General features: G+C 41.6%; 2 protein-coding genes across 23 annotated transcripts in view; one reads left to right on the top strand and one right to left on the bottom strand.

Annotated features, from left to right (window-relative positions):
* Window positions 1–4,282, top strand: part of SRPK2 (SRSF protein kinase 2) — a 252,202-nt gene extending 247,920 nt beyond the window's left edge. For all 20 annotated transcript variants that reach the window (XM_082691879.1, XM_082691871.1, XM_082691876.1 and 17 more), the window contains one exon: window positions 1,417–4,282. In XM_082691879.1, the coding sequence (XP_082548005.1) occupies window positions 1,417–1,601 (185 nt within the window). In that variant the 3' untranslated portion in view covers window positions 1,602–4,282. The remainder of the gene's footprint in view (window positions 1–1,416) is intronic.
* Window positions 4,283–5,452: 1,170 nt separating this feature from the next.
* The window catches only part of KMT2E (lysine methyltransferase 2E (inactive)), a 95,740-nt gene continuing 84,098 nt past the window's right edge, over window positions 5,453–17,094 (bottom strand). For 2 of the 3 annotated variants that reach the window (XM_082691814.1, XM_082691815.1), the window contains 12 exons: window positions 16,914–17,078; window positions 16,082–16,390; window positions 13,435–13,689; window positions 13,130–13,274; window positions 12,425–12,675; window positions 11,985–12,041; window positions 11,273–11,836; window positions 9,962–10,248; window positions 9,044–9,132; window positions 8,815–8,940; window positions 8,560–8,657; window positions 5,453–7,724 (listed from right to left, as the gene is read on the bottom strand). In XM_082691814.1, coding sequence (XP_082547940.1) covers window positions 6,213–7,724; window positions 8,560–8,657; window positions 8,815–8,940; window positions 9,044–9,132; window positions 9,962–10,248; window positions 11,273–11,836; window positions 11,985–12,041; window positions 12,425–12,675; window positions 13,130–13,274; window positions 13,435–13,689; window positions 16,082–16,390; window positions 16,914–17,078 — 3,858 coding nt within the window. In that variant the 3' untranslated portion in view covers window positions 5,453–6,212. The remainder of the gene's footprint in view (window positions 7,725–8,559; window positions 8,658–8,814; window positions 8,941–9,043; window positions 9,133–9,961; window positions 10,249–11,272; window positions 11,837–11,984; window positions 12,042–12,424; window positions 12,676–13,129; window positions 13,275–13,434; window positions 13,690–16,081; window positions 16,391–16,913; window positions 17,079–17,094) is intronic. The other variant, XM_082691816.1, reaches the window with a different exon arrangement.

The raw sequence follows: 17,094 nt of genomic DNA, 5'->3' as shown, positions 1-17,094 counted from the left end.
GTGTGGAGGCGGAGTGGACAGGAGCCCAGGCCTGAGCCCGTGCGGGGAGTGGGCGCTGGGAGGGCTTCCCTCACCTGCGGGAGCTGCTCCTGAGGCCTCTCCAGGGGCAGGGGTGGGGTGTCCTTTGCAGATGTCTAACTGGTAAAAAAAAAAAAAGGGTGAACCGTGAGAGACTATGGACTCTGAAAAACAATCTGAGGGGTTTGAAGGGGCAAGGGGTAGGGGTTTGGGGTACCAGGTAGTGGGTATTATAGAGGGCACGGATTGCATGGAGCACTGGGTGTGGTGCAAAAATAATGAATACTGTTATGCTGAAAATAAAAAAAAATAATTAAAAAAAAATAAAAAGGAGTTACTCGTCATGAAAGGGATCCTCACCTTTCGGTAGTTTGACTTGTGACAACTTTTGTTCCTGTCCTGGAAAAGGCTGTTGTCCGACCATCGACCGGATCGTCAGTCCCTATAGCTTGTCAGTGGGGGCTGCTCACAACCTCCACCTTGTACGTGCAGCCAGCACATTGGCACAGTCTAACTTCAAGATCCCATGTCCTGCTCTCAGATGCTGGAGCACATGTGTAGAAATGAATGGTATTTGATTCAGGTCGGCCTCTAAGGCGGGGTTGTTTGCTACAGTAGCCGCTAGCAGCTGGTGAAATTTAAACAAAGGGGAACTTCAGCTCCTCAGTCGCACTGATAACCACGTCTCAGGGCTCAGTGGTCACCTCCAGCTCGCAGCTGCCCTGTCAGGGAGATAAAGTGCATCTCTGCCACCAGAGAAAGTTCTGACAGCGCTGCTCTAGAGGGAGAGACTTCCTTCTCTCTGCATGGTCACATGCAGAAGTCATGCTCCAAGGGGTTTATATAGTGTGTATCTTCAAGCTTTTTCTAAGTCTGTTTATAGACTGCAAGAGATCCCACATTGGTGGGAGCGTAGCACCTTTGTCGTTCTTTGCTAAGGAAAACATTCTGGGTGGGAGCGCCCCTCGCTGGCTCCGGAGGAGCCACGTGACTCTCAAGGATCTCGGGGTCGTGAGTTTGAGCCCCACACTGGGTGTAGAGTTGAGTAAAAAAATATATATACATAAACTCAAAAAAAAAAAGAAAGAAAAGAAAAAAAGAAAACATTCTGAGTGGACTCGACACCTCTACTCATTAAAAAAAACCTGGAACTGATTCAAGTGGACTGTTCCCTGTTTGATGAACCCCTTCTTTGCATTTGCCAAGCTTACTTGAAATATGACACAGCCTTGTAGACCTTGAAGGACGACCATCTGGGGGGGAAGCTGGCTTGTTCGTTGTGGCTTAGTGGCTTAGTGTCGGGCAGGTAGGTGTCTGCTTCCTCACACGCCTGGCTGGACCACCCATGGGAAATGCACATCTGGAGCTTTCTTGACCCTGCCTGTTTCTTCCCTGTAGGAGAACTGCGGCACATCACCAAGTTAAAGCCCTGGAGCCTCTTTGACGTCCTTGTGGAAAAGTACGGTTGGCCCCACGAAGATGCTGCACAGTTTACAGATTTCCTGATCCCCATGTTAGAAATGGTTCCAGAAAAACGAGCCTCAGCTGGCGAATGCCTTCGGCATCCTTGGTTGAATTCTTAGCAGATTCTACAAATAGAGCATTCTGAGCTAGCAAATGTTTTCCAGTGCATTGGACCTAAACGGTGACTCTCATTCTTTAACAGGATTACAAGTGAGCTGGCTTCATCCTCAGACCTTTATTTTGCTTTGAGGTACTGTTGTTTGACATTTTGCTTTTTGTGCACTGTGATCCTGGGGAAGGGTAGTCTTTTGTCTTCAGCTTAGTAGTTTACTGACCCACTCTCTTCTGGAAACAATAACATGTCTCGAAGCATTGTTTGTGTCGTGTGACATTCAAATGTCCGTTTTTTTGAACAAAAAATACTTTCCCCCTTGTGTTTTGGCAGGTTTTGTAACTATTTATGAAGAAATATTTTAGCTGAGTACTATATAATTTACAATCTTAAGAAATTATCAAGTTGGAACCAAGAAATAGCAAGGAAATGTATAATTTTATCTTCCGGCAAAGGGACATCATTCCTGTACTATAGTGTATGTAAATGCACCTGTAAATGTTAATCTCCATTAAATATGGGATGGGGACTCAAATTTCAGAAAAGCTACCAAGTCTTGAGTGCTTTGTAGCCTGAGTTGCATGTAGCGGACTTGAACTGCTCCCAGGAGTGGGGCAGACTTTTCATTCCAGAACAGTCCTTTTACATCGGATTTTAAAGAAGTGGCTCTGAGTTATGTCATTCCCTATATGGCACTTTAAAGCAAGACATGCTTTCATTCTAAAATACGTATTATAGTTTTAGCACTCCCATTCATATTTTTGCATATTTTAAAAAGTACTTTAAAGAAAAAAGAGCAATTTCCCTTTAAAAATGTGATAGCCTGGTACCATGTGGTGTTGCCTTCTCCAAACACTGTAAGTTAAACTCTACATAGATTAAATTGGACAACAAAACCATGTGCAGTGTGTGGAATGAGAAAAAACAAAATATATATGTATATATATATATTTTTCGGAGAAGTTTGCTTGTGTTTGTCCAAAACCCAGGTATGGTATGCACAGTTAGCAGTGCAGCGGGCACGAGCCTGGCGTCTGCGAGGTCGCAGGGATCGCGCTCATTCCGTAGGCGGTTAACTGTGTGGCTATGACGACATCACTAGCTTTTTCATTGTCTTCCCATGCACTGAGGTTGAAAAAACGATTTTCCCTTTGCAGGTTGCACACGATTTTTGTTGATGCATTTCCTTAATATTGTAGAATCCAGGACACAAACCATAGTAGGCAATACAATTTTAGAATGTAATATATGGAGGTGTATTTAGCCTCTTTTAGAAGTCAGTGGATTGAATGTCAGGTTTTTAAAAAAATTTTACATTCATTAAGGTGCCTCGTTTTTCTTGACTTTGTCCATTAACATTTATCCATATGCCTTTGCAATAACTAGATTGTGAAAAGATAACAAGTGTTGTAATAATAATCCATTGTTTGAGGTGCTTGCAGTTGTCTTAAAAATTAAAGTGTTTTGGTTTTTTTTTTTCCAGACATTGCCTTGGTCATTGGCCTATATTTGAAGCGATAGAATCAACAAACATTTGCTCTCCTTTTAGTGTAGCGTAACCCCAACTAAATAAGTACCCACGTTCCCATTGCAGGGAAGGTAGCTGTAGAACATGCTTAAGCCTTATTACAGGAAATCATTGTTTTTTAAGAGTAGAATATAGACCTAAAAGAATTGCTATAGGACAGATGCACTACCTAGGATTTCAGTAATTCCTTTTCACTCATGTTCCATCAGAAACCTACTAACTGCATTGTGTTTGAGCATTGCAAATTTTCTTTTTAACTGTATTCACCTTGAGGGAACAGACACATCCCTTCAGGCGTTACCATGGTATCACCTATCGCGGTGAGACAGAGCGTAACCACTTCCGTAGGCATCGCGCATGCTGTGTTCTGACAAGGCTGGAGGTTATCCCGCCGGTTCTGTGACAGATGGTTGCTGCAGTTTCCGTAGGAGCCATTCTCACGAGAACCACAAAGCACATGTCTTCCCTAACTCTGAAAAATCTGTGTCAGGGTTTGTAGCACACTTGAATGAACCTGATCTAATGCAATTTTGGCTCATGTTAGAAAATAAACTCGATTGTTGGGAATTTGGAAAGATCTGTCCCTTACACAATGTAAAAAAGTTCTAGAAGGAATGTACATTTGTATTAGGTATAGTCTGGTTTGTAGCAGAAGCTCGGTGGCTTGATGAGAGAGAATACTGCGCTGAAGGAGCGGCGCTGGTGCGTGGCTCACTGAGGCCGGCTCGGTGGTTTCAGTGAATGTCCTGGCTTTTCCTCTTGTTAGTCTGTGCCAAGTCTTCCTGGAAAAGGACAAGCAGTGGATCCTGAACGTGGCAGATGAGAAGCTGGCTGTCTGGAAATTAGAACCGCTCAAAGGCCAAAAAAAGCAAGTTTAGAGGCTTCAGGAAAGCAAACTTTTCAGGTGAAAATTGATTTACTCACTTGCCTCTTCTTGTACCTGAATCATTCCTAGTTAGTTAACACGATAAACTGCTTTTCTCCTTGGGTAGAGAACTTCAGTTTCAATTCACAGTTGAGATTATTCCTTAAATTTCACTTTTTCTTCCATTATTGTTTTTGTAACTTGAATGAAATTCTGGTAGAGACAATATTTGAGAGTGTATGTGCCCTTCATCAAGGAGTCAAAGAATAAAAGAGATTCTGCAGTTCATAGAAAAGCTTCTCTATCATTATTTGTGTCGTAGGCAGATTCATTACAGGAATTTTAAATCCTTAGGACAGTCTTTTGAAAGAGGTGAAGGCTGCCGCTCACTGTGCTGATAGTTAATTAACCACCTTTGTGCTGTGAAACCTCGGGCCGGGTGACCTGAAGCCGTGATTTCTTGGACAAGTGTTTCTTTAGCAAGTACCGTAAGTAGAGTGTTGTTTGCCAAGTCAAGAAGGGTGAAGTTGACTTCAAGTTCTTTTAAAACTTGAAGCTGATTAGAACTGAGCCCTAAACGCAGCTTTCTTCCTGTACCATGATTAGCTGGTTTTTAAAAGGAAATGGACATTAAAAGTTACTGTAAAACATGACTTTCCTTACTGCCAGATCTTACCCAATGATGTTTAGTCTGTTGAGGTTTTTCTCCAAACCACAGAATGCTGTGCGGAATTATGTCAGGTGAAAATTGGAAAAATGTGTCATTACTTATGGTTCTACTTAATCCTCCTAAGAGGTAGAAAACAAAGAATCTTTTCAAAACAAAAACTAGCATTGGATATTTCAGCAAAGTGTCTAAGAGGCTGTTTTCATTTCACTTGAGAACTCTAAGAATGATGCCGTTTTCCTTTATTTTATACGCCCGAAACAAATTTTTAAGACATCCCATTACTACTTTCTCTTTAATACTATAGCTAGATGGTAAATCTTAATTTAAAAGGTTTTCAAATAGTTTTGATTCATCAGTAGGACATTGCTGTCATGCATGTTCTGCAGTGTACAAATGAGATATTTGTGTTGTCAGGCAAAACTACGCCATGTTTTTAAACAGTTGTCAGTTCCACTCTAGAATTCGATCACGTGTAATACTTAACGATATTGGACTCATTTTGTATGACGTCAGCTAGAGGTAGCGCCTCCACCCAGCATAGAAGTTTCCTGCAGAAATGACAGGAAGGAGCGTTAAAGGAACAGCCCAACTGCTCACTGTCTCCTGATGTCTGCTACAGTCCAGCTGAGGTAGGTGTAGCTGAAGAAAATGGAAGGCTAACCCCTGACAAACTAGATCTGATGAAAGGGAACTTCTTGTTAAAAACAAACAAACAAAAAAAAAAACAAAAACAAAAAAACACACCACACTTGCTTAAACAGACTCCAATCTCAGAAGTTGTACAGGACAATTTGGTAAAACTGACATAATTGTGATTTATTAACATGAATTAAAATGCCCAACCAGTGCTTCAATGTGACAGTATATTTAAAATAAAAAAGAAATTAAAGGCCATATACTGTACTACTTTCACAAAGATCACACAGTTTTGCAAAGACTTGTCATATGTACAATGCTATATATCAAATGAGAAAAGCTGTAAGCAATTATGTACGCAAAAGAAATGCAGTATTTACAGTTTGTCAGGAGACATTAAAAATCATCTATACATTAAATTACATTCTGCTTGCAAATAACCGATAAAACAAAATGAGCCATGTCCACACCAAACTATAAAGATCTGTATTGCATTTTTTTTTTTTATACCTAAGATGCACTCACAGAACTGCTGACAGGAAAAAAAATGAAAATCCTCATAGTGCCATTACTTAGCTGTGTACTTAAATGCATATGTATAAAATAATATAGAAAACGTTCACTAAATGAATTTTAACTGCAACAATAAAATTTAAAGATCATGTAGCATCAAATCTACTGCCAGAAAAACAGCTGGAATGTTCACTTACAAAATAAAGATACCTAATACTGGCTTAACAGCACATTTTTTAAGGAATTTTAAAAAGCAAAAATGGGAAAAATACAGTGAAAGAGCACTGGTGTTTGTTTTTTTTATACAAAGTTTCATGTACAAGCTTTAAAAAGTACCTTAATAGGTACATATGAAATATACAGTTTATCTTACAGAACATTTTAAAAAATGTTTTTGGAGTCCATTTTAATGCCACCCCGAACCATGGTAATTGTTCTGAAATGTTGGTGGCACCTGTGCTCTGTGAATTGGAATCTGTCCAGGCACGGGAGATGCCTGCTGAGGTCCTTGAACCCCATGTGGCAGGGCCACAGAGCCAGGGTGAGGACAGAACCCTGAAGCAGTAGGTGTTGGAATACTGTTTGGTCCTTGGGGCTGGAGATGAGGACCTGCGACTGGTAATGGACAATGTGGCCCTGTCCCAGAAGGCTGGTGTTGGGGTCCCGGTCCCAGAGTGGTGTGATGTGTGGCTTGGGAGGGATACGGTGGTACGGCTGGATGAGCACTTGCAGGGAAGAGTGGAGGTCCTTGAGGAGGTGGATGGTGTAAGGCTTGAGCAGAGGTGGTATGGTGCCCGGAAGCCAAGACACTGGAAGGTGGCGGCGGCGGGGGTGGGGGGGGTGCCGAACTGACCACATGCTGGTGTTGTGCTGGTAGACCTTGGAGTCCCGTGGAAGGATGGGGTGGCGGGTGGTGATGAGGGGCAGGACCAGGAGGTGGAGGGGGTGGTGGCAAATGGTGTCCAGCAGTCTGAGAATGAATGTGGGACCCGGGGGTGACCGCGTGAACAGGCCCTACGACGTGAGCGACAGTGTGTTGCTGATGGGAGCTGGGCTGCTGCACGAGGTGTGGCCCTGGGGCCGGGGGCGGGGGGGGTGGGGGGGGCACCCCAGCAGCAGCAGTTTGATGGTGAAGAGGAGCGTTCGGAGAAGGCAAGAAATGCCCCGGAGTGACGTGGTGGCCTGGAGCCGGCTGCTGGCTGCCACCGCCTGGAAGTGCTGGATTTGGTCCTGACGCAAACACAGTCTGTTGGGAAAGACTACCTTTAAGCTGATTATAATTCTGAAAGTTGGCAGAGGGCTGCTGGTTCTGATAGTAAGACGAGGAAGAAGGGGGCGGTGGGGGCGGAGGGGGCGGTGCCGTGCTGCTCAAACTGGGGGCGGTGAACTGACTGTAGGTCGCCGAAGATTGTCCTGAGGGCGTCTGTGTGAACAGTGCTCCTGACGGGGCCGGCGGAGTACTGGCCGGAAGGGTCTGTGCCGCTGGGTAGAAATTTCTCTGAGGCTCTCGCTGAGGTGTTCCCACTTGAGGCGACTGTGCGTGATGAGGCCTGTAGGGCGAACCTAGCTGCTGGGAAGGGGGCTTTGGCGAGAGATACCCATGCTGCACAGGCGGGTGGGGTGTCGAGGACTTGGGAGGATTTTCTACATGAGGGGACGGAGGACAGTGCAACTTGACCGGTGCCGAGGGCAGCTTCTGTGCAAGTTGCTCAACGGAGCTTCGAGCCAGCGGCTGAGGAGGAGGGTTCTTTGGAAGTGCTTGGGTGCTGTTTAACAGCTGCTTCTGGGGGAGCTCTGCTTTCAGGTGCACCCCGTTCTCCACCTCCGATGCGGCAGCTGCGGCCTCCCAGTGGGACTCGGACTTTGTGGCTATTTTCCCATGCTGCTGAACAGAAGGTACGGGTCCCGGGGACGCGGGCTGTGGAGAGAAAATGAATCCGTCCGTTACCAGGGGTACAAACGGCACTTTGGGGTTCACTTTAGAAAGGGGAAGCAGGTGAGGTGGACTAGGGAGGTCCATCACAGAGGCGTGGGATCCTGCAAGGGCAGCTTTTTCACTAGTCTACCGAGTTCTGGTGCTGAGCTTCCTACCAGATTCTCTGGATTAATTTTTCTGGAAGACAAGTTTAAGGAGAGAATGGTCTTTACATTCCATTTGCCTTTTTCCCCTCAGTGATCCAACCTGCTTTTGAGGCTTATTCTGAAAGAATTCACTGAGCAAGTTTCAATTCCGTAACAGAACCTGCTGCACCAACCTATCACCCGGTCTGAGTAAATGAACGTGCTCACCCCAACTGTTCTGACCCGAAACATCTCTTAACGTTGTTCAGACATGAACAATCCAAGTATAAGACACATCAGTGTACATGATGGCACATAAACGGAAAAAGAGTACCAGTCTCGCACCCCTCGTCCTTAGTTTGTGCAGCTCCTGCCGCCACACAAGACCCGCCCCTCTTCCTGAATCAGGATGGCCAGAGCATTTCTTCTCAACACGTGTCATCTGACCTTTTGTTTTTAGAGAACAGACCACGTGGTCCAAAACTGTATGAAAAGACTGCATTTCCTGGGGTGACAGAGGTGGACCTCCAGGAGAAAATAAAAAGGACGGAAAAGCAGTGAGCACGTTAGACCGTGGGATGCCAAAGTGTCCCAAAATAGCAAAGTGACGCTTGGGATGGCAGGAGAGATCTCCACGTGCATGTGAGCGCCGCCTTTCCTGAACAGCCATGTTCAAAGGTCAATTTTATTACCTTGCTCATTTTTGAAGGGCTTTTACAAGTGTTTTGAGAGGTGTCTGGGGATGGACATTCACTTGTAGTCACGGGCTCTGCATTTTCAGGGTCAGGATCTGTAAAGCAGAAGAAAGCTAGAGTGAATGGAACATTGCGCGACCAGCACTGCCTCGCACTAACATTATTCAGCCCAACTCTGTAGAAAGGTACTCTCCTTGATGATTCAAAAAGGTTTTTAAAACAATAACCACGATAGGTCATCTGCTTACTGACCTTCCATAAGTTCACTGAAAGGAGGGACTGGGCCCTTGGATTGCAACTGGGGAATGTGATTTGAATGAGATGAAGGTGAAGACGGAACATGACTCGGTGAACATGGGACACATGGTGACTCTCCCCCTAGAGATGAAGCAGACCCAAAGAGAACATTAGAACCGCAAAGAACGAGGGTGCACAGGGATTAGCTGGCTCCACTTTTGGGCAAAGGAACAAGCTCACTTACCACTGTCTTTATCTTTTCGGTGATCACTGAGAAGTAGTGCTCGCTGGTAACTCCTTTCTCTCACTTGCTCCACTGAGGTTGAAGCAGTCCTTGAACATAAAATCATACATTCAATTCAAGGAAGCTACTGCCAGCTAGATTAGTCTTTGTCCTTGATGGTCAACATGTCCTCTCAGACCAAGGCTTTTGCTCTGCTGGGAAAATACTCAGGTGTAAAGCTTTGAAAGTAGCCAGACTCCAGTCCTTTGTCTTAAGCAATTTCTTGGTGGGAGAGGGGTGGGGGAGCTGAAGTGCATCCACACCCAGAATGTCATGGGCACCAGATACACCCTTTACAGGTGAGCCTGTGTCTGCACTGTAAGGCTAGTGGGACACGCTTGGGGGGAAGGGGACCCAAGAGGGAAGTGAATGAGCCCTTCTGCCCTTTGCCAAGACCCATCCCATATCCAGCTTTTGCTGTTCCTACTGAAGAAATACTAAAACCTGGTTCTTCTTTTGTAACTGGTTAGGGATCTAAGGAAATCGCAGGCAGGATACAGACTACGATAAAAGTTCTCTGGAGAGGGATATTATGAGAAAACCGAAAACTGTCAAAGAGGCAGCAAGGTGGACCCTTAACATAGGCAAATACAGAACGGATTTAAAGCCCTATCAGCAAGGAGAAATCGCTCAAAATTAGGACCGCGAACATCTCTCTCCTTAGAACTGGGGTAATGATGACAAACAGGAAGAGAGTTCGCTACCCAAAGCTTGTGCTTTGCAGAACAGCATACTTCAGATCTTTCTAGATCTAGCTGCGGTCACAATCAGCTACAGAAAAGATCCTGCCTGGATGATAAAGAACAGAGACTACTTTAATTATAAGGTGTACTACTCGGAGTTCTAAAGTTAGCAATGAGCTCTTTTAGACAGGCTTACCATTGAACTTCGGGGTCGTTCTTCTCACTGGCAGAAGCCTCCTTAACAGGACAGTTATTGCTGGTTTCTTCCGAAGTCGCACTATAAACGGTAGCTGGTGTTGGTAACGGCAGGCTAGCGGTGCTTTCTAGCTGCTCCCCGCTTTCGGTCCTGTTGCCACACCCGTCACCACTGTTGCTTGAGTTGCCGCTTGCATGAGGTGACACACTAACCAGTGGAAAGTGCTCGGCCTTCGAGCCACTCTTCCTGGCTTCCCGCTGTCTTTTACGGTACTCTAATAGAGAGACCTTGAGCGAGAAAGTGAAGGAAAAGCAAATCTTTTATTCTTGTTTTGTATGTTGTAGTCGATCTATTTTTTTTTTTTTTCTAAAGAGAATTACTATATTTACATTAGGGAAATTATGTAAAATAATTTGATTTTGAACAAATAAGAATAATTAACAATTACCAATGCCTAGTATATGCCAGGCATTGTATTTAGATGATTTACATACATTATCTCATTTAATCCTCACAACAACCCTATGAAATAGGTATATTATCATCCCCATTTTACAGATGAGGAAATTGAGTAACTCACTCACTCAAGGTCACACAGCTGGTGAGTGTTGGAGCCGGGATTCGAACCTAGGTCTTACTTGAAAGCCCGTGCTCTCTCCACTATACTACATTGCTTCCCACAAAGTTGCCAACTGGACTCTGTTACAAAAATTAAAAGCACACATCACTAAAATTCTTTGACTTGCAAAGCAATAAGCCCATTAACAAATAAAATAAGTGTCGTAGTTCATTCCATTTCTCTGAAGTAAGGCATTCTAATTGTCTCAGTATGTCTGCTGCCAACCAAAGAATGGTGGTAAGTCAGGGAACTTACAATTATTTACAGAACACTTTTCAAAATACTCATATCCACAGCCTAAATACTATAGATATTATGGATGAATAAAGAAGCATTTCTCCAATACAAGGCTGCCTGTTCTACATAAAATAAGGATATTAAGAACACAAGTATTATTTAACTCTCTTTATTTGGCTAGGAAGTGGTTATCTTGAAGTTACTCTTTCAGTGAAATCATCTTGGGGTTTCGATTTCTCAAACTGCTTGTAAGCATTTTCCACATCACTAGAATGTTCTACTTCTCTGCATTTTCTAATTGAGCATTTACAAAAGGTTTGAAAGTATACATAACACAAATTTAACTTGGAATACCTGGAGTATGAATGCCTTACATAACACATAACTGCTAATAACCCTCAGAAGTAGTATGAAAAAGACACTATTAAAAGGACTAAAATCGTTAAATTTGTAACCTTTTTCTTTTGTGGTGGATTCTGGGGTGTGCAACTTCCGTCGATCAAATTGTCATTAACAGTCCGTCCGAAACCAGAAACAAGCCCATCTTCTGAAGTACAAAACACAGGTGTTTCCATAAATATGCCTCTAGTATCATCCTGCATCAGGCATTTTGACTCACTTATTCGGAAGCCTCCTCCAACCTCCAACTGATGTGAGGGCGTCAGGTCCCTCAAGTTAGAGTTTACTGAGAAGTTAACTCCTGTTCTGTCAGGACTCTTTACCCAGGAAGAATACACTGTGCCCCGTCCAGAGTGAGCAGATTCCAGCTGGCTGTTAGGATCAGTCCTGTCATGTGTAGGTGGTTCCATGGTTTTGTGTAAGGCAGTCTGCTCGATTGCCTCGAGTCCCAGTTGAAGGTCGGACACAGATTCCTTTTCTCCAGGGCACTGCCTGTTGACTTCAGTCCTACTGCGAGGGCTGGTATAACCGATAGTCTTTATTTCTTGCAGACCAAGGTCAGTTAAATTAGAATTTCTAAAAGGCCCCAATGTTAACATGGTAGAAGATCGGTCATATCCCTGTTTAAGGAGTTAAAACAAAAAAAATTACACAAATAACCACATCTTGAGACTGTTTACTATTTTAAGATCTCCCAATAATTTAAGCAAAATAATGGTAATAGGAAAATGTCACCAATTTAAATACTCTTTCTGAATAACTCCTTACCTCTTGATTATAAGTGCGTCTCTTAATTTCTGGAGAACTTTCTGGGGAAGAAATATTCTGTATAAAATAAATAAGTAGAACTGAAAATTAACATCTATAAATCCATGATATTCATAGAAATCCAAACAAACTATTACGCAGACTTTGGTTTTAAACTTCTTTCTATTTCCATTCCCCCTGTAAAATCTCTGCCTTAAGGTCAGTTTGGTACACACACACATAGAGCCGTTCAGTCTGACACCAAGTCTGAGTAAGATCCAAGTTATGCTCATTTTAATAAAAATGTAGAAGTTTAAATTTACATCAATGCACATTCCAAATTTACTCTCTTGGTTTCTTAAAAATGTTTTCTTCCTACTCAAAGCACAGTAGTTTGGGGGTGGTGGGAGCTGTTAAGTACCATCCCCATAGGTTGTCTTTTCCCCATTTAAATTTCTCACCTCAAAGTGCATGGTATTTCCTGGTGTGCCAGGAGTTACTGGGGTAACTGGTGAATATATGGGCTTATAACCATTTCTGCAGGCTTCATCATCTGATTTTACCCGTGGAGGAGTGGCAAATGATGGGTCCGTGGGAGTAATATCTGTGTGAGTCGGTGTAGCATACGGTGAAGGAGTAGGTGTGGAGGTTTCAGAGTAAGCAGAATCTAGCAACTGATAAAGTCTTCGTTTTTTTAGTGGTGTAGTTAGATCTGTTGGTGAAATAGTAATTCAGACATTATACTGCTGGTATTTGCTACATTCTGTATTCTGGGCAAGGTCAAAACATCAATAATAGTAATTATGAATTTCACCCCCAAACTAAATTTCAGGGTTTTCAAAGATACTACTAACATGAAACAAGCTCTCCCCACCCCCACGAGTTAATTTTACTACTATAGCATGAATTATCTTGCCAAAGTGCCTACAGGAGAGTTTTTTTCGATCTGAGAAGCAGCCCAAAAATTCAACCATAAGCCCCAATATATAGGGTACTGCAAATTTAAGATTTTCATGTTTATCTTCAAACAAAAGGTTAGAGGACTGAAAAAAATAACAAAATGCTTCTTTCATAAAGCATGTAACAACTAGAATGTGTCTGTTATACAAGCTGTATACATCCTACCACATTCTTCAAACTAAAACAACACTGAAAAGAAATTCTACCTGGAAGGGAACAGCTATCATTTAGTAGTAATGGACTTTTACTTTCACCATTGACTGTAGGACTTCTGGATCTTTCTTGACAGGGTGAATTAAATCTATGTAAAATTGCTGAGTTTTCCTCTTCTAAGGCTTGTTTCAACCATCGCTGAAATACATAACAAATGAATAGGAATCAGTTTGTAGCTCTTCACACAGCTTATAAATGTAGAGCTGATTCTAAAAGCACTTTACCAACAGGGATGGTAGTAAGGAAGGAGACTGGCACTTAGCTATTCCTAGATTTTTATATCCAAAGAATGGTTTACCTTCTTGCATGAGCCTGAAATGTTTTCAGTAGGTTCTTTTCTTCTCCTTTTTTCTGAAAGGAATGGTGAAGTAAATCGAATATAGTGCTTAGGAGTAGAGTACACATGCGGACTGTAGGCCAGGCCTGGTAAGGAATTGAGCTGGGTAGCTAACACCTCAGGATCTGTAGTTATGCGCAGAGGCCTTTCTGAAAGGCTGTCTGAAGGTTTTCCTGTCTTCTCATTCTTCTCACTTAACCATTCATTGACCAAGTGCTAGAAAAAGAAAAAGTTGGATCACTCTATATATAATTGCACAGATCGTCCTACTGAACATTCTGATACCAAATTTGAAATTGATATATTATCCAAAATGATACACTGGGTAATCATTACATTTCTTTGATTAACTTCCCTTACTTGTAAAATTTTGTATACAACAGTACTCTTCCAGGAAGAAAACATATGGTACCTTTTGTAAAACAGCAAGGTCTAAGAGACTTCAGTACTATCTTATAAACACAAACATTAAATTTAGGTTTGTTATTGCTTCTGTTATCATTGTGTAAGAAGAATCTGGTTTTATGCAGTGTTTTTGTACCCTGGCTGCCTATCAGAATCTCCAATGATGAGATCAATGCATATACATTTAAAAAAAAAAAAGTGTCAGCATTAAAAACCCTGCTTTAAAATTTACATAGCCCTTTTTATATTAATTCTGTTTATTTATTTTTATCTATAGCGTATGTAATTTAGACTTTACTTGTTATGAATATACCTGGATCCTACTACTCACTTTTTTTTTTTTTGTAGGCTGGTTACAGTTATTTAATAAAGCAATTGTAATGGGCACAGAAATAAGGATTACATCTGTCAGCACAAGCACATTTTGTTTGCTGTGTGGGCATTCATATTTTTCTATCTGGTAATCAAATGATATTCTTGTTATTTTTACTCTAATTTGTTCTAAAAAAAAAAAAAGTACTTGAAGTAATATATGCATTCTCACACATAGATACACACACAGTGAAAAAAATAATCTACCGGCACTGTCTTCCAGTGATAATCATTAAAACATTCTAGCATCTTTTTGTCCTCTCCCCACCCCACCTCCCCGCCCCAGTGTATGTACAACTGCATATCCCAGACAAAGAGAAAGCTCATGGAGTCTGCAGCCAGGCTGCCTGGGTAGGAATCCTGGCTTTGCCACTCACACCGTGACTTCTCTACATCTCAGTCTTTATCTGTAAAAGAAAGGTCATAACAGAAACTAGCTCTACAAACAGGATTATTTTGGGGATTGAAAGAGCTAAATAATATTTATAAAGCTCTTCAAGTAGCACAGTATCTGGCAGAGTAGGTACTATGTCTTCTTACACTGAATGAAGCCTTCACATTAGGGGAAATCATGATACTTTCATGCTTGAACAGTATATTTAAAAGAATGGAATACCATCAACAAAACCTGTGGCACAGGAGGCTCTTTTAGAGAATCAGATGGGAGTAAAGTCTCCATCTCTGACCAGGAATTGAAATAAATTGATAACACCACCATAACTAAGCCATTTAAAACTAAAAGGCAGAATTATGTTGTATCTGTAGTTGAGAAAGTAGCTTCTCTTTTAAAACCTGAGTTTTTTTCACTAATCTTAAGTTACAAAGAAAAGATGCAACTGTTTTTTTGTCCTTTCAAAGTAGGCAAAAATAACTGCTCATTTGACAGTTATCAAATTAACATACATCTAAACTGCTCCTCGTTAAGGCAAATGATGGCTGGCTTGTTCAAAATCCATGGGGCAGTGAGGAAGAGTACAGCCTTCCAGTTAGAACTGTGTTTAGATCTTAAGTCTCTAACTAACCCTCTGACTCGCCATTAAAATATACTCCCAGGTTCATCCCAGATGTTTACTGAACATACTTTTGGTTTCACAGTACCTACAAATTGTGCTGAATCTGGTAAGAACAAGATAAAGTTTCAAAACATTTTGTGTACAAGAAGAATCCAGTTATGATCTAACCCCTCCCCCCTAAAGGAGCCCAAGGATTACCACTTTGCTATCTGTGCTCCACTGTACTATATTCTCCTGGGGGTTGGGGGTGCTTCGTAAGGATGCTCTGTTATTTCTGAGCTGTGAAATTCAGGCTGGTTTAGCTCAGTGAATAATTTCTTGTAATTGCTTTATTAAGTCTTAACAGTTTTTCAAAGATGAGTAAACTTGAAAACTACCCTTTATGGCAATCAGGAATTTCTTCACATTTATTCTTACAATCTCCCTATATTGTGAAAACTGTAGGAAGTAAAAAAATAAAAGATAACATATGTAAAACCATTTGTTTCTGCGAAGTATAAATTTAGTACATAGGATAGGCCAAAAAAGGAATTTTGATAAATGATTAAAATCATTACATTGTGATTTGTAATTTCCAAAAGGAAGTCTTGATATACTGACCATTTTAACTCTGTTTGTAACAACAGTGCAAACATTTTTATTAACTGATTTTACTGTTTTGTGATTTTCATTCTAGTCTAAAAACTATTAAGTGTAAAAACTATGCCTCTTGTTCTATTCTATTCCTTATGTTACAGACTAAATCTTAAAAACACAGATCTATTTAACGTCATAGATAACTCTCCTGAGAAGAGTTTCCCTGCTCCTGAGAGCCCTACCTTCTTAGTTTTAGGGTACTTCGCGGGACATTTAGTAAGTGCTGGGACTTCAGTTTCGGTAATTAGTTCTGCTAGTGCAGTTTCAGTTTCTGGTTCTATCGCAAGTACAGTATTTTCAATATCGTTCTGTTGTGAAGTGACTTCTATATCCGGAGAAGATGGCTGGATATCTGAGCACATGCTGACAGTCCTGTGTCTCCGACGTTGTTGTCCAATGTGAGTCCGACTCCGAGAAAAACTTTTTCTCTGTTTAGTTCTATTCACTTTGGCAGGGGTTGGCTTGCTAGCAGTTTCTTCTTTTGCTTGTTCCTAATTCAAAATACAACAGAGTGGAACTTTGCACACATTTACATTAGTAACAAGTTGAAATCTAAAAGCATTAATCAACTTCAGAAGCTAATTTCCTGAAGTTGATGAATTCTGATAAATTAATATAACCTTTTTTAGTCTAAAACAAAGCAAATAGGGGTGCCTGGGTGGCTCAGTGGGTTAAGCCTCTGCCTTCGGCTCAGGTCATGATCCCAGGACCCTGGGATCGAGCCCCGCATCGGGCTGTCTGCTCAGTGCAGAGCCTGCTTCTCTCTCTCTCTCTCTCTCTGCCTGCCTCTCTGCTACTTGTGTTCTCTGTCAAATAAATAAATAAAATCTTTAAAAAAAAAAAATAAAAATAAAACAAAGCAAAGGGAACCTCGTATCTCAGGTCTAAATTCTCAGAATTTGAAAAATGCTACTAACGCGTTAAAAATTCTTTACAGATGCAACTAAATCGGTGAGACAATTTTCTCCGAAAGTGCTTAAGTACGAAAACAAAACTAAACCTGAATAACGATACCTGAATAACTTCAGCATCGCTGACAATCTGTGCATCTTTACATTCACTTTTAACTTCAGTTTTGGCTGTGCTGATCCTTTCCAAAGCTTGTTCTCTTCTTTTCTCTCGTTTTTCAAGTCTGGCAAAAGCTTGCAGAATTGCTTCCATTTTCCTTTCTTCTCTTGTCTAAAAAATTTAAAGT

This window comes from Mustela nivalis (genome assembly GCF_964662115.1).
Source record: "Mustela nivalis genome assembly, chromosome: 12".
Taxonomy (NCBI): domain Eukaryota; kingdom Metazoa; phylum Chordata; class Mammalia; order Carnivora; family Mustelidae; genus Mustela; species Mustela nivalis.
The sequence above is the reverse complement of the archived record's forward strand: the minus strand, read 5'-3'. Positions and strand labels throughout refer to the sequence as shown.